At 40.3% G+C, this 24,753-nt stretch overlaps 1 protein-coding gene and 1 long non-coding RNA gene across 6 annotated transcripts in view; one reads left to right on the forward strand and one right to left on the reverse strand.

The window, feature by feature from the left end:
* Positions 1 to 24,753, reverse strand: part of FNDC3A (fibronectin type III domain containing 3A) — a 113,153-nt gene that overhangs the window by 49,266 nt on the left and 39,134 nt on the right. For 3 of the 5 annotated variants that reach the window (XM_082767591.1, XM_082767589.1, XM_082767590.1), the window contains exon 3: positions 23,819 to 23,894. The exons of 1 other annotated variant lie outside the window; for it this stretch is intronic. In XM_082767591.1, the coding sequence (XP_082623717.1) occupies positions 23,819 to 23,894 (76 nt within the window). Of the gene's footprint in view, positions 1 to 2,858; positions 2,920 to 23,818; positions 23,895 to 24,753 lie in introns of those variants that run through there. One more of the 5 variants, XM_082767592.1, reaches the window with a different exon arrangement.
* On the forward strand, positions 1,185 to 3,634 carry LOC309881538. Its single transcript, XR_014318146.1, has 3 exons — positions 1,185 to 1,329; positions 2,245 to 2,447; positions 3,208 to 3,634. It is a non-coding gene; the product is annotated as an uncharacterized lncRNA (long non-coding RNA).

The raw sequence follows: 24,753 nt of genomic DNA on the forward strand, positions 1-24,753 counted from the left end.
ACACTGCAGAAATGAAAGGTTAGGTTCCCAAGCTATTCAACAAATTGAAGTAAGTAATTCACTAGGAGCTGTAAAAAAATAATAAAAAATTACTTTTGGTTCAGGAGGCTTGAAAGAAAAGTTATTTCTGTGCATTTGACCGGTCCTTACGCTCTCCCCTTTAGTATTTGGTACTGGTCTCTATCAGAGCCAGAGCATTTGCATAGGCTACAAGAGGGACTGCATACAGATGTCCTTATATCCCCACATTTATCCAAAACAGGAACAATTCCTGGAGTTTAATTGTTAATGAGAAAATGAAGCAGGATGTAATCTAACTAGGTTCTGTGGCATGATGATGAGATTGGAATACAAACACCCTTGGCTGCATTCTCTAAATTTCTAACTCAGTTTAGACTCTACCAAAAGCATCAGCCCAGCTCTTAGTGAAGTTTCAACAATACTTCTTCTGAAAGGGTGTCCATAGTTCCACTTTAACATTTGATACACTGTGCTAAGGTCTGCAAAAGAAAAGTACAAAGCAAATGCAAGGTGCATTTTATCGCACTAGCACATCTCGTTCTGATAAGTGTGAACTTGACAGCAAAATAAAGGTAACTATTCCCAAACGCCAAGAGTGGGAAAAAAAGGAACAAAAAGCATTCTATAAAAAATGAGGCATGTAATCAAGCTTGACTCCACGTGCTATGGGGACTCCTTCACAATAGGATAAAAAAGTTTTGGAACGTGTTACCTAAAAAGAATCACAGCCTTGTTCTTGATGAAGTGTTAACCCTCAACAGTGGGGAGAAAGGAGAATTTTTAAGAAGGAGGTCTTAATCGAAAGATTAACAGAGCCATGTAAAAAGCAAATAATAAGAGGTCTACAGTAAGCTTTACATTGAGAACTGAACCTTCCTCGGCTTTTTGCTCAGGTGAAACTCAAAAATGTTTCAGTTAAAGTTTCCCCAAGTACACAGTGCTGAATCAAATGAAAAGTGGTCAAACAAGCTAAGAAGTGCTTTAGAGCATTATCTTAAAATAAATTCCAAAAGGTCAACGGCAACGGAAGCGTATTTATTACAAGATGTCCTTCAACCAAATAATGGTTTAAATTAATTCTTAAATAAGAGGATGGTTTTTACACAGCTTGTATCTCATATAGCGTACTTGTGGTTTTCATAATGAATACAAGAAACCGAAGCTTTCATTAAACTCAGTGTTTTCAGTTATGTAAGTTTCAGGTAAATTGAGAATCAAGCCCACAATTCCTTCAACTTTCATATCAAGCTCATGATGCTGGGAGGATGAAGGAACTCTGACACGAATAGCCTGCTTCTTTGTGAGCTGGTGGGTATTTCTGTGCTTTGTTGCTGGTGGTGTTTTAGACTGTTAAATTTAGACAACATTATTTGGGTGCTTAAAACAAAAAATCGGGTCCAGGTGAGTGAACCATGCTTCTTTCCAAAGAGCACTCATTGAGTGCTTTAACTTTCTGTCTGAACTAACGAAAAAGCAGCTATCTCCAATACAGTGCAAAGGTTGATCCTCAAAGTCATTCTCAGGATAGATTCCTAATCTAGCAGTCACATGAAGGCAATATACGAACCTAAATGAATGTATCAACTTTGAATGGAGTCAAGTGAGCAGTTTGAAAACTTGCATCCTAGCTTTAGCCTTTCATGGTTCCAGAAAAAAATGAAAATATTTTTAATATTCAAGATTACGTCTGATACATTTTTGATAAGATTTACGAGTGACTGCAGAATGAGGTTAGACTGAACAGGGATATTTAAGAGAACAGAAAGCACAGGAACAGAAGTTGACAAAGTTTATGAAAAATTTTAATGGATACGGGGTGTTTGCAGCAAAGTTATTGGTTTCTTTGCAGAAAGCACATTGGCAGCTGTGAAACCATGAAGCAAACTTCCATGTCTTTAAGGATAAAATGTTAACACTATATATGAGTAGAAATACATTTTTCCCCGTTCCTCTATTTGAAAACAAAAAAATGTGAAGATCTTGGCTTTAAAGCAGGATTCTCAAGCTCTCAGGTATTGATTGGACCGAAACAAGACAAGGCCAGTGTTTTACCATGAGGTGGCTGGTTAAAAAGCACCAGTGGGGAACAGCCTCTTGAAGTCCTGCTAGACAAATATCTCCTTTTCTCCACTGCACGTAAAGGGAATTTTCTTCCTCCAAGCCCCTACGTTGGAAACGTTGGTGCTTTTAAGGGGAGGTCTCACATCTTCTAACTTACTTCAGGTAAACAAATCCTCTCGGTACAGAAAGGAAAAATACCAATAGTGGGAGGAAAAGAAAAACACCAACAACGCGCCACACAGGTGTTTTATGCTTTATTCCTGAGAAACGACTTATCAAATACCACAAAGCTTTATTTAACCCGAGACGTTTCGGCGTACTTCCACCTCACCTGCCTGAAATCTGCCATCTCACTGCTACGAAAGGTAAAAGCGAACAGGGGTGGGATAGGCAAAAGCCGTCAATACGTGTGTTTTAACGACCTTTTTGCGTTACGATTTTTTTAAAAACCCCACGATAAGAACCGAGACCCCTCACACAGACCCCGCAAACCCTCGGGGAGGGGTGGAAAGCAGAGGGACACCGAGGGCTCCCCCCGCCCCGGGCTGCGTGGAGCCGCTCGGGGCCGGCCCCATGGCTCGGGGCTCCCCTCAGCGCCCGGCCCGGGAGCCCGGCGACATTTGCAGGGCCGCAGCCGGCGGTGCCCTTCCGGGGCACGGCGCTCGGAATGGCCGCCGCCGCCTGGAGCCCCCCCCCACCCCCCGGCCGCCCTGAGCGGCGAGGGGAGCCCAGCACGGTCCCGCACCGCCTCCCCCTTCCCTCGGGTCACCCCTTACCGCTCATTTCGGGCCAAGCCGAGCCGAGCCGAGCCGAGCCGGGCCGGGCTGGCGGCTGCTCCCCGGCGCGCCGCGGCGGGCGGGCGGGGCGGCGGGCGGGGCGGCTCGGCACGGCTCGGCTCGGCTCAGGTGCGCCGCGGCCTGCGGCAGCCCGGGGAAGGGATTTTTGTCCCTTCCCGGTTTTACTTCAGGGTTGTAGCAGCCACCGGGCCGTCCCCTGTCACCTTAACGAGCAGTCCGGGTCACTGCTCGGGCTAAAGCCTTCTGTGGGGTTTACCTGTCACCTCAGGAAATGGGGCGCAAAAAGGGCGCCCCGAACAAATATTCCAAATAAATGCTTTTTCCTCAGAAAGCCGCAGCTTTCTGGTACCGATTTGTGCTTCGAGACCGATCCGTGCGGATAGCGCAGCTCGCCAAGGCGGCTATACTTAGCGCGAGCGGCGATGAATCACCGCCGGCCCCGGGGAGGCGAGCGGCGTTGAGGATTGACTGCGGCACATTAGGTTAACGGTGTCTCCACAACCCAACACCCACACTTTGACATCACGCCGCCGACGATAGGCATCGCTGACGCAAGCGCTGCCAGGCTGGAATACAAAGGCCAGGGCAGCTGCAGCAAGCTGACGTCGCGGCACGGCCGGCCACGCCGCGCTCAATCAATAGTCCCAGATGCCACCAAGAGTTGCGCCGCTCTCGCTCTGACTTAACGGCCAAGGCTTCAGAGTTTTATTTTGGGCTCCCAGCAGCTAGATAATGACAAGAATAAAGCCAGTTATCGACAACAAACGAGTGGTCTCTGGCTTGGGAGCTGTGCAGGGAAAGTAGGTCCGGATTGGTACTTCAGGTTACTTCAAGTGTCACAAGGAATTGGGTGCTTTGCTTTTAGTAGGTGCAGTGCAATCAAAGCAAGTAATAACAAAAGAGAAAAGCAAACCCAAAGCTTACTGCTAGGCCTGGGCTGGGGAAGAGGTGCAAGAAGGAACTGGGAGCACCACAAGGATAGGGGCGGCCAGAAGACTTAAGTTTTCAATTTAACACATTCCTTATGCTCTAAATTCATCCTGACCAAACAGTCCCTTCCCCCACCCATCTGTCTACTTTTGTCATCAAGGCTGGGGAACAGCCGCTGACAAAGCAGGAACAGCGATTTAAATATATTAATTGGCTACTAAACTCTATCAGCGGGCTGGAAAACGCGTGGAAAAACAAGGTGAAACGTTCATGTCATTTTGTTTAAAAGCAGGGGAAAAAACATCAGTTTCATGCATGCAGACTTTGGAATAATGGATAAGAGCTGAAAGCCATAAAGCCTAACTACAGTATTTCGACAGATTCCATCCTAATGAGATCCTGAGCTTTCCCATGAAACCATACATATGTATTCAGAAAAAAAGGACACAAAATCCCTTCTCACAGGCAAATGTGCGGAGATGACAGATTCCCATAGCACTTCATCATTAATACAGCTATCAGTTTTCTTCTATAATGGCCTCACATATATTCAAAGGACAAAGGTAACAATGGTTTCTGTGTTCACATATTAAACATGCCTTCATTCCAGCTGTATCTAAACAATGACCGCTGTGCAATTTTGTGATTAAAAAAAAAGAACTTGCAAACTCATGCCTTTGAATGGTGCAAACTTCTCATCAGGAACTGACACGTGGGAGCTTGCAGAAGGATGATTTTAGTCTTTCTAGATACTCCAATAATAGAAAGTTTTTATATGTGCTTTGTGAAGCTATGGAGGAGCACAGCAACCAACTCCATCCTACTTCTGTTCAAGAAATAAGTAGCAATGAATCAAAGATGCTAAAGTGGAAATACAATACAGATTTTTACTGTGCAGCCTAGATTATTAAATTGTTCAGCTTGCTTTGCTGTTTTAGGTTTAGACTAAGGGCAATTACTTAATAACTGTGGAAGAGCTATGTCAAAAAATTATGTTCTCTCTCCCTTGTAGTCTTCCAATTTAAATATCAGGTGAACCGTAAGTCATTGCATTTCAAAGGGAGTCAAATGCGATACACCATCCTTAACACACAGAAGCTTTGATGAAAATGTTTTTATTCTTAGCAGTAAGAATAATTTGCACGAACTGCACGGTGTATTTGCTCAGCTTTTTCTCAAAGAGAGTAATTTCCTAGCATTTATGCTGCTGAGCAATATTGATCTGCAACTTCTGCAGACTAATATTTAATATCTGTACATAATGCTTAGTCATTTTCCATTTGATTCACATGACTCAGGATAAACTACAATTTAATCATCTAACAGTAGTTACCGCTAGAATTTGTGCATTTTTGATCATTTTTAAGCTGTTTGCACTGCTGACCAGTAAGTAACAACAAAGTTAAGCTCTACTATTGATAACTGGTTGTAGCTAAGAGGTGAACAGCACAAGCAAGTCTCAACAGCCAGCAGTTGCTGGCTTGCAGACAGCAGCTTCTAGAAAAGAGCACTTTGGTTTGCAGAAGAGAGATTGTGGAAGGCACAGGCATTGACTTCAACTTCTTTTCCTCTCAGGCTGGTTGTGCCAAAAATTAAATTATGTAGTGTAATTACTTGTAAAGGCCTTTTTGGCACCATTATATTCAAGTTATTACACTAATGGGTTATTTTTTCTCTACATACTTACCTGGCTACGCTGATTTCAAACTAGAGGGCAAAATTATCTGGCATGTTCTGTTGTTTCAGAAGGGGCACTCGGAGAAGCCCCTTCTCCTTTGCATGAAGTTCTTAATATTCCCACCACCAAGTTACATGTGTGTATATACGTGCATATCATGTGTGTATATATATTTACAAGATGTCTCTGCATATAGATAGTGCCTAAGAAAATCAACAGCATACGTACAAATGCTGAACCATTTTTACCAAATTCCAGAGTAGAGTATTTCAAAACAATGGATGCAAATATACGAAAGAATCTGCAGATATGATCAAATTGTTTGTGCAACCTGTGCTTACTAGAATACATACGCTGACAGAAACTTAAGCAAGAAATCAACACCAGAAAAGGCTGCCAAAAGAATATTCAGTGCCCAGCTCAAACTTTGATTTCTATCCAAGACAGACAACTCTAAAGACATACTTTTGGAGTCTCTGGAATCTACTAACACTGTGCACTTTCATTTGAGAACCTCTGAATTGTTTAGGCTTCAAGGAAATTACTAGACGAACACAGTGGATGTTCAGGTGTTCTATTTAAAACAAAACCCAGCAGAACAAAAACTGTGACGATAACACAATTCTAACATCTGAAATTCTTCTAGTATCAAAACCAAATCCCACACATGCCTTTCTGTAAAGGGACCAGTCTGGGAGTGTTCATTCCTAACTGAAACAGACTAAAACTAAGTTAGCAGGACATGAGATATCTCAGCTTCCCATCAGGGCAAAGAAGAGACAATCCAGTGATCCATTATTCTGCAGGATTTAGCAGAAAGAGGGCAAACCAGGGAAATCCAGAATGACATTGGCTTCACAGCTACAGTTCTTACCAAAGGTAAGAAGTTGATGGTAACTATGCTGATTTGAAAAACAGAACGAAACAACAGCTCCCACTGAAATTTTGCTCTTGAATGTAAATCTTGCATTAGCTAAGTGAGTTTGCTGCTCTGGTCAGATGAAAAGGTCTTCTGTAAAACAATGCAAAAAAATGTCAATTGAGTTCAATCTTACAAAGGCTTCCTTTTTCCTCACACTCACCACATAAAATTATTTTTATGCCTAAATCAGAGGTGCTTACTTGACTCCACCAACATAAAGACTCTACCAATAATCCAGCTCCAGAAGAAAACATTCAGATACAGGCTTCTGAACTCTGAAATAAATTCTGAAATAACATTTTATTACATAGTTCTGTCTCAAACCATGAGGGAAGAAAACACTCCCTGAAGCTGACAATTTGAAAGGAGACATTTGGTAATGCAAAGTCCTTCTGTCATGGTACAAACTGTAGGGAACAAGCCTCAAGCAGACAAATTGCACAATAATGGCATATGACAAAAAAAAAAAGAGACATAAGACCGAGCTGAAAACATCTGATGTTACACACCTTACACTTTGCAACATTTACAGCAAACATTTGGCTTCAGCAGGGTGATTCACTGGCTGCCTTGGAGGACAACTCTGTGTTTTGCACATTTCTCAGGGAGCCACCTCATAGCAAACGACACAAATCATTAAGCACGGAGCAGATACTTGCTTCAGCAGAGTCTATCAAGTTTTCTGAGAGGAGATTCCTACTGCCAGGAAAAAAAAAAAAAAAAGGTCTTCCTGCTCAGTTAGTGAACTGATTTCTGTGCTGTGTGCTAACCCCCAGCTTGTCCCAGTCTGGGAGAGTGCCAAGGACACCAGACCACAGAATAACCTGCCTTGCAAACACTGTCACCTCTGTAGAAGATGGGCCACTAGGAAACCAAAGTGCAGCACACAAAGCTCCCGTCCATGCTACAGGCATAGTGAATTCCTCTGATCAAGTTGCTAGATGGAAAATACAAAGCCAGCCTTTGGAAGGGGAACAAGAACCCAGAACTTCACCCGAATGTACAGGAAATCCCTATGGAATCCCCATACACCGATCTAGAAAGGCAGACTGCCTTCATAAGTGGTTTCCCTCTAGAACCCTTTTTTTTGGGGGGGGGGGGGGGGGGGGGGGGAGGGGGGTGAAGATGCCCATTTCCAAAAGACACGGAGAGAAGCCTAAACTCAGAACAATAAAAACCTCAGATCTCTATTCTGCGTGCGTGCTTTAACCAATTTAATGCTTGTACTGTTTGCATTTTAGGATAAACCAAAATACAGTGGATACTTCGAGATACAGCTTGAGTAAACAACTAACCTATCTTGCCTTTTGGAGAGAGGCAACCTTTACATACTGTCTGTATATTGTCTCTGCTCCAGTAGGTCTTTGATAGCTGGTTTCTGCCTGTCCCCCTGCGGCCTCACGTTTTGTACAATTACAAGGCCATAGGGAATTCCGTGGTCAAAACACAAGCAACGGACTCCACGTGCTTGCTGGGATTAGGTTGTGATTCAGTGGGTGACCTGTGTTGCAGTGGGACCTCTGCAGTGAAAAACTTCTTAAATTAATACTAATATAGAACCCAAACACCCTGAACATATCCTCTTATGATAATAGTCACTCATACTTTTGTCCATCTATTCAACAATAAAAAGACAAAGCTATGAATACAGATACAGTGGGGGATGCTCTGAAAAGAGTGGAAATAACTCAAAAACTACAGATCTTGAAAATTCTTTATAACACAGTAGGTGGCATAGTATTTAAACATTCAGATTAAGACTTCTGATTTTGCCGATGACTTAAGGTCAACAGGCAAGAACTTCCATGTTCAAAAGGCTTTGCAGAAATTCGGTCCCAAATTAAATAACCCCAATTCAGGGTACGTATTAAAAAACCACTGATGTTCTCAAGTTAGACTTGGTAACACAGAATGGCACTATGCTTACTACCAGCACCTGTGGCCTCTACTGCAGTGAAATGTTCCTATTATTTCTTAAGATCACAGCATACCTCAACTAGTTGCCACTGCAAACCTTACATTTTACTGTTGATAGTGACAATGAAGTGTATATAGGGTCTGGTTTAGTTAATAAAAAATCATCACAGGCTAACTAATGAAGTCATTTTTATCCTTTAAACTTGTTTTAGCATTTGAAATCTACGGTGTGACAAAGGCCCCTTCATTCTGCACAATGAACTCTCCACAGATCCCTTCAACAAGGAATTATTTTCTCTATATCTCAAACAAGTTACCAGACAGGGAAAGCATGTAAGCACAAACATTAAAAGTGTCCATGACAAAGGTTGTTGTTGATAGAAAGCTTTCATCAAGGTTAATAAATATGTATTATCAGAAAGAAAACATCTGCTAAAGCAGTAAGCAGGGACCAGACAAAGATAAGCTTGTGCTGTTGCAGTGTTCTCTTCAAACTCAATTTGCTCTGTAACCAAATACTTTTTAGAAAGTAAAATACCTACTGCTTTGGCAGCCAAACTGAACTCAGAGCCAGAAGGAACTATGTAAGGAATCTACTTACCTGTGCCAAACAAGAGGTAAGGGATGGAGCAACTAAGTTGGCTCAGACATATCAAAAATTGTGATGCCAAGCCAGATGAAAGGGAAAAAGGACACGCTCGTACAGTGGAGCTCCTGACCAAACGTTATGTATGGATCAATATATCCCTCTTCTAAGGAGAGGAGACAAGAAAATTGCTTGATAGCTGGAAAGTAAACGTGTCCTTTGTGCCAAAACCTTTTTATTGCTTCCCTACCGTCTGAGTGTAGATCTACTTTTTCTGTTGCTGGACCATCAGGGCTAAAGGACTGAAAAAGACTTCATGAATCAAGTCCATTCACCTGCAATCGCAGCTTCATTCCTCTTCCCTATTCTCATGCATCAGGATCCATCACAGATGGACTGTACATAAAAGCATCAAGGCCAATCTTATAAAAAGTCAGTTCTTTCACCCATATGTCTCCCATTGGGACACTATTCTAGAGCATCACTCCCCTATGTAGCCAGGAGGTTTCTTGTAATTAGATAAAATGTATTCATAGCCATTTGACATCCACTTGGCTCTCAATAAGCTCTAGCATTAATTTTATTATTACTTTTTAAACCCCTTGCGTTTACCTATCTGTTCCTAACAAAACTCATTTTTAGCCCAACAAGACAAGCTCTTCCAGGGTCCTTTCATAAAACACACTCCTCATTCTTCTGAATATCTTAATCTCTCTTTTCCACAACAGCTGGAATCAGTTTCATTTCATCTTTAGTAAACACGAATGATCAAAATACAGTTAAGGTCTCAGCAGAATCCTGTAAAATCCAACAGAACATCCCAAGCTGTACTTGCAATGTCTGCTCTGATGCATTTTATGATCACAGTAACCTTTACAGATAGATTACACTGGAGATAATACTTATCTTGTGAACCAAATAGCTTGCCTGCTTCCTCCTCCTCCTTACAAAGTTGCAAATGATGAGATCCCCATTTATAATTTATTAATCTTATGCAAGACCTTATACTGTATATAACTGCATTTCATCCAGTTCAGGGGTGCCATTCAAACAGCGTTCCTTTAAGCAGTTGATGCATATTCTTGATCTTTTACCACTTCTGAAATACAGATTCCCTAGGCCACTGGAGTTCCCTGGTTCATCAGCTTAGCTGAAATGGCAAGTATTTCTGGAATTATCTTGATAGCTGAAAGATACCTGAGTGCCTTAGTTACTGAGTGGCTAAGAAGGGATATATTTGCATTATACTCTAGCTGTACATCATGCTTCAGCATTCGATCCTTTCCTATTTCCTCCACAATTTAAAACCTTAAAAAAACAGACACTACATGACTAAGGTTATATTGAAACTGCTGAAGCTCTGTAGAGCGACAGGTCAAAACCATTCTGTATGATGCTTTGAATTTTGCTGTATGGAGATGGGAAACACACAGGCATGTGGTCTCAGGTCTGTCGTTCTTCACACCTGTGTTTTCTAGTCCTTTCATTTGCTTTCTACTGACCTTCACATCTCCAAAAGCCACGTCTTACACAGACACAGCTGTACCTGGCATTCAGCCTATTTTTCCATATGGCATCTTCCCAGGCACTTCAGAGCTTCGTCTAGTTCTGTGAAGCTGCACAGAAATGTTTACCTGCCCATCTGCTACTTGTCCAGACACAGCAGCACAACACCACCATACAACGGGAAGATCCAGAAACCTGCATTTATATGCTCCTGAGAAAACCCAGAACCCAGCACCCTTCCACTTATGCTGTCACCAAGATGAGACTAGATTCTTTCCCATAAGAAATAAATAACAGACCTGCTTTTCAGATAAGAGGTTGAGGCTCAGCAACTGGAAAGCAACGATAGCATATTGAAACTTTATGAACATAATGCACACTTGGAAGGCTATTATGGCCAAATCAGTGCTCTGGAAGGTATGTTCAATGTCAGAAGATGAAACGGAAAAAACCTACAGATAAAACTGTGTGGGTATATGAGTAAGATTCCTGGTCTAGTATATGTCATATATTCTGCTTGAAAGGAACACAAGAAAATTTGAGAGTGTATTTAGCTACAACTAAGAAAAAAGATGGGGTATTTCCAAGGTACCTTTTCTTCCTTTCTTATGCAATATTTTTATTAAGAATTGGAAAGGTGCAGCGAACATAAAAACACAAATATGCTATTGAAAAGGCTACACATATATAATGTCAGATTTACAGAGTAGAAAAGCACTGATCTAACGCACATGGGCTAGCAGTCCATAGTAAAAAGCAATCAAACCATCAATCAATCTCAAAACCTCTTTGCTTGCAAGTACTGCTGTATCTGTATCTATTTGCAGTACAAATATGGGAGTGGAAGTTAAGCTCACACTAGGCAGTCTTCTGCATCTTTGTTCAGCCTTTGTTAGCAGCTGATGAGTTAGATGACTTTCCAGTTTTAACTGAGCTTAAATGATCGATAAGCTTAAACTGCTTTTATCCAACACAATGGTTCTGTGCTTGATCACCAAACAGGAAACAATAAATGGCAGGTTTAAGAAAAAGTGAGAATAATGCTGACTGAAGTACGTCTGTTATTTTCTAAATTCACCTGTTACTTAGGAGTTTTACTGAGATGCCTCTTCACTGCAGAAACCAAAAAGCCCGGCTCTGTCAAAATGCCTGAGGGTGTAACACAGTAGAGCACTTCACTTTAAGACAGTCTCTTGAAAGACAGCATTCAGCACAACTTCTAAGAAAACAGAGAAAAAGCAAAAGGCTGACAATTCTTTGGAGACGCATCTTTCTCCTTCCCTTTGTTGTTGTCTCCAACTTTAATTCTGATTCTGAGAAGGGCGGAATTCAGTATCAATAAAGTACAGCTCCCTGACCTAACAGTTCTTTCTCTATTTTGGGACTTTCTCTTGCCCATGGTCCTGTTGTGGTTTTTATTCAGCACATTCTTTCCACTTCAAGTGACCTGTCTGTATTTCGTAAGATTTTTCTGCAACTGTTGCAATGCACTGTTATGAAATGGTCATGACGACAACCTTCGCTATCTTATTTATAGTAACGTATTTGTGTTTTATTGAAACTACAACTCCATATTAAATCCTTCTATGAATCATCTATGAAGTACTAATACAACCTATAGGTTTGGCATTTATATTTCTTATTCCAGCTCTCTTCCCCCAGCCTCTATTTCCTTATTTTGGAGGCACAAGCAGACAGAATCCTCCTGCAGGCAGAAAAGCTGCTATACCTGAATCCTCTCCATTTAGGTACTTCTGAAATATTTACATCTAGCCATACTTCTTTGACCTGAAAGATCTGGAGGAAACATAGCAATAAAATTCTTGTTAAGAAGTACAGGCTGTCCTGCTTGGGTAGGATCTATCTTTTTTCTTTTTTAAAGAGGGTGGGGAACAGACAGAATACAACTTTCCTAAGTCATTGCAACTGAGATATAACAATGTAATAACTAAGTTTTACGAAGCCCATAGGAAATTTGAAAATGGGGTTTTGAATCACTGAAGAATGTAATATATGTAATAAGCCATCTTTTCTCAACAAAACATTGGGCTATAAGAAAGTTCTTTCCTCAGCTACTTCAGAAGGTACATCCATCCCAGCTGTGAGTAAAACAGTCAAGATTATCCAAGGGAAATCCAACATACACTGCATGAAGATGGACCGTATGTCCAGCACCAAAGGGGAAGCAAGGGTAAAACAGCCAGCGAAAAGGCTACTGGAAAAACAAACTGAGAGCAGGCGCAGAAAGTAAACCATTCACTCACAGAACAGTTGGTTAATCAAAAAGGAAGGAGGCTGTAATCTGTCACTCCAGTAGCTCAAACACCATTAACTTGAGAAACTTCTGTAAGTTACCGGGCGCTGCACAGTCACTTGAAAAAATCTCAGGCTGTTTGGATGGTGTGTCCTAGAGCACCTGCTCCAGAAAACTGCATTTTTTCAAGTTGTGGTGTGACAAAGGCCTTTTCTTTGAAAAAAAAGAAAAAAAAAGAAAAAAAAAAAAGAACAACAGCACTTTGGGTAGCTGTATTTACTACCAGTGAATCTGGCCTTTCAAACTTTATTTGAAGACCCATGTAATTACACTGTTTCTTAATGGCTTTAAGTGGCTGAATAGACACACTTGTAATTGGTCTTTAATTCAGGGTACACAGTAGCTATTTATATTTGTGCACAGCTAGCCTATGTGCTCGTAATGGCCTTGTTACCTTCCTCCCTTTCTTCCTTCCCCTCATTTGGATAACAAACTGCTTTGGATGTGAAACAGATTGCTGCACGAATGTCTACAAAAGGAAGAAAGCAAAGGGAAGTTGTATCACCAGGATTTCAATGAGGTTCAAACGTGTCACGATCATGTAAGCCATGCGAGCTGACAAAACCTCGGTCGTCTCAACAGTCAAAAAAGACTGCAACTGTCATCATCTAACTATTAATAACGCATGCACTGCCGTATCTTTCGGGCCATGTGCTGCTGATTCATCCATTAGGGGGAAAAAAAAAAAAAAAGCAAAACTATGAACAGAATAATAATAATAAAAAAAATCCCTGGATTCAGAGTTGCAACATTCAGATGGGTATTACATTCTGGCAACAGAACAGTATGTGGACCCAAGCAGACAAAGCAGTTGCACAGGTGAAAATAAAGGGAAATAATGGGAAACCAACCTCCAGGTCTCCTTATACAGGTAAACTCTGTAGAGAACAACTTTTAGCATCAAAGGAGAAAGAGGAAGCATAGAGGCAGGACAATGCTGGCATCTTGCAGCCATCAGTGGGAGCCTGCTCGGCCTTGAGGAGGTCTGGAAAAATAGCAGCTGGGAGAGCAGCTCCCCAGCCCTGGAGATGTTGCTTTCCTTCGCAGCCTGCCACCCTTCACAGCTACCGTGTGCCTGCCCAGGAGATAAGGCGGCCGAGGCTGCTCTTTGGAGTACAAATAGAACAACAGTAAATCAAACTTAATTGGAAGTTATTTCTTCGTTAACTTGAGGCCTCTGATAGAAGCCTGAGCACTTTTACAGCTGCAGCTATACTTCAAGGATGTAGCAAAACAGCTTGGATCTCAAAGGGTGGAACTATAAAGGAACACCCTGGGGGCTCATCTAACAATTTGTAGCATTTCAAACAGATGAGACACCAGGCTGTATTCCTACTGTACATATGGTTAAAGAAGATCTAACAAACACAGTGCTTCGACACAAAGTTGTAGCCTTTTCATTTTTATGGAGCCCAGTAAAAAGACAGTTTAAATACATTGTTTCTTAGTTTCTATAAAGCACAGATCATTTTTAAAGAATTAATCAGATAAGGAAATTGAGTAATGCTTTTCTATCTGGGGACAGTGGCTGATTCACCAGAGGGCTGCACTGCCATCACGAGGGACATCAAGCCCGTCAAGAGAGGCAGGCGATCCTTCCCCTCTGCTCAGCACCAGTGAGGCCACACCTGGAGTGCTGGGTCCAATTCTGGGCCTCCCGTACAAGAGAGATGTGGATGTGATGGAAGGAGTTCAATGGAGGGCCTGGAGCACCTCTCCTGTGAGCAGAGGCCGGGAGAGCTGGGACTGCTCAGCCTGGAGAAGAGGAGGCTCAGGGGGATCTCCCCCAGGGCTGGGAATCCCCGCAGGGAGGGGGCAAAGAGGCCGCAGCCAGGCTCTGTTCAGGGGTGCCCAGCGCCAGGCCAGGGGCAGTGGGCACCAAGGGGCAGGCAGGAGGCTCCCTCTGAGCACCAGGCAGCACTTCTGTGCTGGGCGGGTGGCTGAGCACTGGCCCAGGCTGCCCAGAGAGGCTGTGGGGGCTCCTCCTGGCAGAGCGGCACAAGGCGCCTGCACGGGGCCCTGGGCACCCTGCACTGGGGGCCCTGCTGGAGCAGGGCTTGGGAGAAGTGACTTACACAAGTCCCTCTCTAGCCACAACTATTCTGACATGCTGTGATAAAGGAAAAAAAAAAAAAAAGCTATTTTCATGAATTATTATGATTTTATTCAACAAGATTTCATCCAATTAAGATTCAATGTTATGAGCATAAGTTACTCTAAATAGCATCTTCAATTAAGATCCTAATAAGTAAAATGTTTTTTGTAGTTTTTTTTTTTTTTTTCAAACTTCTTTGCCTGTATCTCTGATTCAGTTCCAACAGCTAATCAACTTTCTTCTTATGTTAGAAACTAACAAGAGTTCCTGTATTGATTTACCCCTCCTTTTGCTTCATGAAGCACAAGGCCACTTCTTTCCCATCAGTAGAACAGTCAGGGAAGAAAGCTGATGACCTGCTTACAATGCCAGGGGACTTAATCTTCTCAGACACAGACCCATCAAGCTTAACATCCTCTACAGAGGACTCATCCAAGTGGTTCCAGACTCAGACTGCCCACACTAGCAGCTAAATCTCAGCAGCATGAGTTAATGATTTACAAGCCTGTGGGCAAGACATTGCTGACTGCAGTCATGGGAACCGACTTTTAGGTGCATTCTCCAGTTGCAACCAAAGGCCTCAACCCCATCCCAACATGTACCTCCATGTAAGATGTGAGATGTTAGATGCTCATGGAAATGGATGAGTTTGAACAACTGAAAAGCAAAAAGTTCAGGGCAAAGACATTCATTGTGGGTACAACTTTGAAACAATGCACTCAAATGAGATGCTTTCAGGATGTAGCCTGCCTTTTTTCAGTTTTGAACAGCCAGGCTTTAGGCCCCAGGATGGAGACATGTCATTTAAGTATCTGGAACTGTGTCTGCATGCAAGTTAGGACCTTACTCTCCTATAATAGCAAGTGGAGATCTACTTAGTACAGACAGCAGAGCCTGGAGAGCTATTCAGTTCAAACTGATGTCAGCTGAAAAGCACTGACTGCACTTTAGCTAGTGACTAAACCTTCACTACTTATAATGGGAGCTTAGATCCAAGGCCACATATAGAAACACATTTAGACACCTAAAATTAGATGTCTTAAGAAAGCAGCTGAAGCACTGATATTTCCAACAAATGTCTCCAGAACCTTCCTGTAGTCAGGCTGGGTTTAGCTTACTGAAAGGAGGGAATAAAGGAAGAAATTGGAGAGATACAAGGGAAGTTTAACTGATCGGAATAGATAGGAAAATGGGACATGAGAAGGACAAACAGACTGAAGACCTTATGATGAATATAGCAAATCACAAACTCATTCGCATTTCAAAATGTGTGAAGTAAGACAATATAGAATAATGCCTAACAGAGGAATGAGAAAGTAACAAAGCATTGAAAAAACCAAAGCATTAGAAAGCATTATAAGCGTGTTTTATCTGTATAAAGATATTAGATCTATTTGAACATTTCAAATGGAAATCAATGACAGAAAAATTAAGTTTTCCCTGAAACACCGTGCAACAAACATGATTAAACATCCGCATTAATGCTTTCCCATTTTAACCTGGTTTTTCATTTCCTACTGCAGAAGGTGATAAAAGCAAGTCTGATTTGCTTTTGATCAAACTTTTGCCGAGTTTAGTTTATCCCGGGAATGTTACACTTTAGAAATTTTGTATATATGTAAACCTAATGAAATGGGCACAACAGTAATGCTAGCTGCAACAGTAATGCTAGGTGGAAAAGCAGTATGCTCAAGAAAGTTTTTCCAGCAACAGCTTCTTGGAGTATCCCTGACTGCCTCTTTAAGAGCTGGGGAAGGCTGGGGCCACCAAGTCCTGCTCCCTTATCAGCCTTAGTGGAGGAGAAGGTCAGGCAGTTCCCAGAGAAGGGGGAGTGCAAACTGTTTCGAGGTTAGTTCTTGGGGCTGCTCTTAGAGCCGATCGAAATAACAGACTTCCAAATTGCTATGGCTTATTCTGACCTTGGTATATGCTTCTTTGCCAGTTTTGTTGAGTTACACTGAATTTGAGAGATGGTTCTCTCTCAATTTTGCCCTATTGCAAGAAGGGACTACTGAATCAAGTAAACACCTGAGTTAGTTTTAATTCATCCTAGTACTAGTAAGAAAAAAGCTACAACAGCACGGTGTCAGGGCAAATTTTCCCTTTGCCAGTGATAGTCAAATGAAGAAGCAGATTTCTCCTGTGTGCCAAAGCCAGTACCTGAGCATTTGACATGCACTAGAGCAAGGACATGAATTCATTTTTGTGTGTATTTTATCAGAAGGAGATTTCCCCTATCTCCATCCAACCTCCATGCTAATCTACCTGTACAAGGCAGAAGAGTGCATCTGTTCCTCAAAATTTGCATGGGCATTCATGCACTCAGATTATCACTCTAAGCTATAAAAAAGCCAGTTCCCTACTTACAATAATTTTGGAATATAAGAAGGGCAGCTCCCTACTTACAATTATTGTGGCATGAGATAGCTCTAAGTCAAGGAACTACAACCATGCTTCATGGCCATTTTCTTTCCTTAGCGTCTTCTTATAACACAGAAGAGTATGAAGTCTCCTCTGCAGTCATGCTCGTGCATGACTGACTGGTACCAACATTATTTTTAGTTTGACTGTAGGCACCTGGAAATGCAATTACCTACACAAATTTTAGAAACTGTTTCATATTTAAGGCCATTTCCAAACAAAGATGCTTTAAATTTAAGCTACTCCTAGACTCAGCTTTGACAATCTTCAGCCAAGAGTTAGATGACTAAGTCACTGTAGCTTGCTGTGACCTCATACTGTCAGATGACTTGTTTTAGCTTTTTTTCAATGCTTTTATAAAGCCCTCTATATATTTGTGTCTGAGATTAACATGTACAAGAGGATGTGATCTAAGTATCTATACCCAGTTTCAGCCTTGCATATCATGTTCAGTCTTCTGCACGGCACCCACAAGGAAGCAATGGATAGGAATCAACTTGAGATGATTCACCTTTTTTTGTTGTTGTTGTTGTTGAAATGAATTGATGTATATAACCTTGCATCTGTAGCCTTCAGAAGGATACAATGCAGGAAAGCAGTAACACATCTTTGAAGAGGAAAAGCACAGCAAATATAGTTAGCTGTGTCATCAGGTAATACTCCAGTATCAAGAAATGAGGGCTAGGTAAATGGAAACTGATGAAAAATTACTTCCCTCTTGGGCTACAGAAAGGAGGTATCACCCAGAGCAGATTCCTTGGGTGGCTCCAGTAACCATTCTTAATGGGAGCAGAAACACTGAGCACTAAAAACCAAGAAATACTCATATGGGTTAACTTGTACGGGGTCACCCAGGCTCACAAGTTATCCAGAACATTTGAGATGCTCAAGAAGAGATTTCTTAATAATTTTTGCTAGTTTGCTCCATTAATACAGATCTATGGATTTAAATAAATGTTATCCTATTCCTCAACTTTGTCCACTACTACAGCTGACATTGAGTAATTTAACAAACAAGATATCTAGATATCAAACAATATATCTAGAGGTGATATCACCCTTAAAGACAACGTAGGGTTACCTGGCACTACTGCAGTGCCAGGTAACCTCGTGCATTCTCACATCACCACAGAATGACAGCACATACTTCCTCCAACCCACACAGTGGGTTTAGGGTTTCGTAATAAGCTCTGGTCTTCTTGTGACAGCAGCAACTTCCAATAACCACTAGCAACTAGGAAAGTCCCTTCTGAGGGGTTTGTGACAACTTGTACAGAATTTATGACCAGACCAACACTGGTGTTTAACCACTTCAACTAATAAATTACTCTTACATAAAACTCAACACCAAAGCACCAGGTGTTACCGAGAACAAAAAAGTCGATTTTTTTGTTGTCATTGTTCAAATGTACTTAGACAGGAGTTTCATTTATTTTAAAATGTTTGCCTTGGTTGCTTTAATGCTATCTGAAAACAACCAAAACCACATATGAGACCTGGCAGCAGGTAACAACTTTACTCATGTAGCATTCTGGATAATGGGCAGGTATGCTCTTCCAAAGTAAATTTTAAAATGTAAAGTAAATTTTAGAATGAAATAAAGTTTGTGTTTTAATACTGTAATCTTAGAATTGGTATGATTTTCCTCTTTCCCTCTTGACTTAGTTTAAAACACTTTTAACAAGCATTTTATTCTTTAAGGGGGAAAAAGAAAAGAGGTTAAGATTGCTTAACTTCTATCCCAGAGACCAACCTTAAAACTGATACTTCATTTCAAAACATGAAGTATTTATGACTCACACTAATTTACATACATTTTCTTATTCTATTATGAAAATGCCAATTTTCCTTTGCAGAGACATATATAACATGGTCTCTCATTATGTCAAGTAACATTTAATAGCCCTTAGCTGCAACTTGGGACTGTTATAAAATGTGCTCAAGATGAGTCATCTTCATTCATTTATTCTGCAATAGGAAGAATTCATGAATGAATGATCTGCAGTAATTCACTTCTACAAAGACAGCCCATTCATTTATTTCAAACCTGGCTTTCTGAATCACTGCAATGTAGCTGATTATTTCACTTTAACACAAGACAAAATTTTGCTTAAGGAAAGTTTCCACAGAAGTCTGAACGTTTCCAGTACGTGAGAACAGTTTCACAGATCTAAAAGAGCTCTTCTGAAAATAAGCACTTTGGTCTAACATATGGATACACAGGCAGATATCTTCCTGTCTGTCTAGCAAGAAAATCGCACTGTCTTTAGAAAGCAAGCCTGACAAATGGTTTAAATTGAAGTTGTGTTAAAAGAGTGGGCAGAAGTCATTGCTATCAGACAAACCACTAGGCAGCCAAACAATATTTTATAAAATCACAAGTTGGCCCTTTGTACAGAGAAATGCTCATTTAAAGTTATAATTAAGTCAAAATATACACAATGGAAAAACAACTAAAACCTAAGCTGTCAACTACAGAAATACAAAATAAGCATGCTTGTTACTTTATAAAAATATGCATGCAATACATCAAGAAAAGATACACAGTCATCAAAACTTTGTCAGAGTGAAGGAAAGAGATTAACCAAGGAGGAAAGGTCCCTCAGCAACCACTGCTCTTTTGTCAAACCTACAGATTTTAAACTAGGAAATAAAATGTCCTTTCCATCCCATCTTAACCGCCATGGAAGAGGCACACGCTTAGATGCCACTTCTCACCTACAGTTCCAAAACATTCAAGGCTTTATAGATCATCTATGTGAGTTATGCCAGCAAGTCAGTACAGAGACCTGAGTATAAATGCACTTTTTTCTCCAGAAGCTTAGCTCTCAGAAAAAGCACAGTGTGCTCCTCTATTAATTGGTACTTTAAGTTTTCATTACTTCATTGATTCAAGGACAGCTCCAAAATACTCACTTTATTCACACTTATTCACACCTCTCCTTTCTCCTGGAAAGACAGTGACTCTTGCTGTTTTCAGGCTGAGTACTTTTACCCTATGTACAGAGCATCCAAAGTAAGGCTAGTACTCTTTAGAAACAAAAGAATAATGACAGGAACAGCACAAAGACTGATGGATGGAGCACCTCATTTTTTCCATCAGACAGAGATATGGCGCAAGAACTATATAAAATGGTTAGATTTATAAACAACCCACACTGGTTTCAGCAGATCTTGCAACCTCAACGTGAAACGACCAGCAATAAAGCACAAGGGACAGAGATCTAGAATCGCTGAAGGAATCGTGACTTACCAAATCACCCACACTACTGCATCTGTGGATCTGTACTTCTACTGGGGATCCACCCAGAAGCATCTCTCAACTTCTCAACCTCCTTTCTTATGTTTTTGTACTATACTTACATAATCTCAATTTAAGCATATGATGATGCAAATTGCCTTGACAGAACCTGAAACTGTTACCATTTCAATCTTTGCTCAATGCATAGCATGCTAAAGTCATTATTCTTTGTAATCTCACATTTTTTCTCCTCTTCCTTTGGAACTTTTAAGATTTTACTCTGAAGAGAACCTAACCACATATTTGTACAGCAGCACTTTGCTAAATATAGTTTAGACTTTGAAAAGTAGTACTTGAAAATTTTCCATTCCTTAAAAAAAGAAGTTAATGTTCAACATTAAACTGAAGTCCTTGTTATCTGTAGGATATCGAACATCCTACGAAATACTAAGTAAATGAAGCTCCCAAACCAGTTCATTCTAGAAAGCAAACATCAGAAACTAAGAGAGATTTGTTTGGTGGTCACTTACCATTCTACTGCAAAGAAGTAAGTGTTGGAAATTACTCATGTAGCTTTACAAGTATCATTTTGAAGGGGATAAGGGAATACTTTTAACAAAATATTAAGTTAATTTCATGAAAAAAGCCCTATGCTTGCACTAATGATGTTTTTCTTCAGGCAGATTCTGAGCGTGATACAAGACAACAACATTAATTACATCAATATGCAATGCACTTGTTACACGTAATCACATTATTTCCGTGAGCAGTGTGCTGTCTTTGCACAGTAATATGCAGATACACATTTTTAACGTATGTAGTACGTCTTTTTACATAGCACATCACAGAAAGCAGAAAATGTTTGTTGAGACTGAAGTCAATACAGTCAGACAAGAGAATAAAGATGGGCAAGGACTGACAGGGAAACAAACTGGAAAACAGAATTATTTCACATTCTGATGACCAAATCAACTTGCTACTAATAGCTTCTCCACTGAATTTCAGACATCTTTGCTTCTCCATGCCTTTTTCTTAAATAAGCATTGCTGCATGTTTATAATGCTTCCCCAAATTGTGCTCATTATGGATTTCTGCAACTTTAACTTTGATTTGACCTAATAACTTAGTGCATACAGCGAAGAAAATAAGAACAGGGAACTGATGTGAGGTTTCCTTCTTTAGAGTCAGCACAATATTCTCTTGTAGCTGTAACCCATTTTGCAGACTGGGCATCCATTTTGCAGCAAAGTCAAGGGCAAACTATGTTTGAGAAGCTGTGTCAGAGCAAGAAGGACCAGCAACACCAAATTACTCTCTACAGTGTGCACTGCATGAAATCATTCACTTTATCTGTGCACAGAAGCTGTTGGGAAAGTAGGCGTTCCTCATTAGTGCAATACATACCATGAAAAAGTACAGCATCACTTTCTAAAGGAGTTTCTTCTTTAAGCTGGAGACCCACCATGTTTTAAATGTAGGAAAGATCTATTGACATAGCCCTCATAACACAGGAACATCTCAGAGTGGCAAGAACAGACCACAAAAGCTACATTCAAGCGAACATGTCCACCTGATGCTGTTCTATGATTAGGGAACATACGAACACAAAAAACCTCTATGTTATGATCTCTCTTTTATTACCAACTATAAGCCATGTTTTCATGTCCTGGAAAGCAGAAGGACAAGGAGAATGCCCATAAAACAAGTGGTTTGCAAAAGTTGCAGAATTTTCCAGTAAAGTTGTAAAAACCATATCTGAGTTTACTCTTAATGAGTACCAGGAACAATTGTCTATCTAATAAATACTCACTCTCACATTTAAAGCACGAATAAATCAACAGTTGAATAAAATCACAATAGCGAGCTGCCTATTTAGAAAGCAAGAGGGACCAGGCAAAGATAAAAGCAGTATCATGAAAGGTTAGAACTCTATTTGTAAAGATATGATATCAGTATTTTTGCAGTTCATCACGCACACTTTCTACTTTCAAAATTACCATGCAAGGAAAATGTCAAATCAATTTTTCTCCTCAATAAGCCCATCTGATAAATCAAAATTAAACCCACAAAAATGCAAGGTATGCCACTCCTCAATATTGTGTGCAATAGAAGTTAAATACAATTTTTATCTTTTTTTTTTTTTTAAATAAAACTTAAATTGCAGGACAAAATTACTATGTTCCCCATAGATATTGCAAAGCAACTATTACAGATACATTTCAAATAATGAAGTAAAGAACTGTGAGCTGCAATACTGACTGACTTGTGGCTGAAATGAAGCAACAAGAATGTGCAACTGGCACAGAGTTCAGAAAAATGGCACTAATGAACACGTAAACTTTAAGAACTGTCAGTGTAAACTTAATTACAGTTCAAGGCCTCCTTTTAATCAGTTCTCTTGTAGCCCAAGGATGTGCCTATGACACTGGAAATAGATCTTCTGTCTCAGACTGAAAAGATGGGGAAAAGGAGCTGGAAGCCACTTGCTTCAACTTCCCAGGACAGTATCTGTTGGAGCTGAGCCAACGTTCAGGAAAAAAAAAAAAAAGGTAGGATTCATTGGCACAGTAAATAAAAACCAAAAAGAACAACCAATAAAAACAAAACAAAACAATCCACTATCTGAATCTGTGGATACTCTTTTATAACAGAGTAAACTGGTATTCTAAACAAAAGCAATATCTGAATCCTCTTTTCTTGCAGCTGCAGATGGGCTCAACTTGTAGCTATTTTCATTCAGAACAGAAAATAGCATCCAAACTGACCATCGCGTATGGGGACACTATGCTTAGATGAAGTGTTTGTATTTTGCAGCTGGATCTTGGCAGAACTCAGGAAGGACACCAGGTGATGTCCCTAGAGATCCCCAGGTGTCCTAGAAAACTAGTAATGGGATAACAGACAGTTACTGCTGGGATGGGCAAAACAATGTCCATATGATAGCAACAATTGAAAATACAAACTGAAACCAAATCAACAACTGTGACTTTTGATTTGAGGTCTGTGCAATAAATGAGCTGACTCAAAAGTTGCTAGAAGAGTACTTGCCTGTTTGGTCTGCAGATTGTAAATGTCCTGGTTCCTGCTCTCTCTGCCCACCCCAACAAGGGAATTTAGTTTTAACTAATACAGATAAAAAAGCATGTTCCTTATGGTACCGAAATGTAAATCGAATGATGCCTAGGCACATAACCTTTAGGTCTTTAAACAGCTTTTGTATTTAAAATTATTTTCTCTCAGTCTTTTACCTTCAACACCAGAAATTACCGTTTATTTATCCTGATGCAGAATCAGGAAATATTAAAAAATAAATAAATTATCCATTTTACCTGTAATGCACTGAAACTGTCCATCTTCTCTTCTTATTGTAAATGCTTCCCCTGGATTAACTTGCACAAGAATAACCTTAAAAATAAAAGAGTGTTCACAACCATTACACAGGAATATGTTACAGAAATGTGGTATGTGCAAAAAAAAAGTTTTACTGGGAAAAACAACACTTTTTTTTTTTTTTCTGGTTGTTAAATACATTTTCCACTTCACATTGTTTGCTGCCTTCATCCCCACCGAAAAGTACAAGTACAGATATTTTTAAACATACTTTTCCAAAGAACCTAGGAGAGAATAAAAATGGGTAAAACAGTACCTATACAAATTTCATTTCCTGGACTGCTTAGTATAGTTAAAATACTGTTTCTACAGCTTAAATTATTTCAACAAAACACATTAACTGCAACATAAATCAAACCATTACATAAAGTTTCAGAGGAAGCCTAGAACCCAGTGTTTGTATTTTAAACATAACTGCTTGGCAAACAGTTCTCAACACAAGGGAAATATTGTGCAATTTCCTTCTTTTCATGATCCAAGCATGTTTGCACATTCACTAATTATAAAACATTATTAGAAGTAATAAGGAAGTGCACCAGATGCACAGCATGAAAGAATATGTATAGTTTAATCCGCAGAAAACTGTTTATCCTAGTTGTCTTTTTGTGTTCAGTGTTTTTTCTTGTAGTTTTGTTGTTGTTTTGTTTTTGGACCAAGCAAAGTAGAATTGATAGAAAAGCACATTCAGCTGAAAAACTGCAAAAAGAAGTTGACCTAAACCAAAGCAGAAGCCCATTACCATTTTAGACTTCTGCATTCTCCTTTGAAACCTACCTTCCTGAAATGAAAAGTCTGTAACTATGAAGAACCCAGCGAAAATTATAAACAAGGGAAAATAAAGAAGAGCAGGTGCATTTCATGATTTCCTTTCTGG

Source organism: Aythya marila, assembly GCF_965140915.1.
Source record: "Aythya marila genome assembly, chromosome: 1".
In the NCBI taxonomy this organism is placed as follows: domain Eukaryota; kingdom Metazoa; phylum Chordata; class Aves; order Anseriformes; family Anatidae; genus Aythya; species Aythya marila.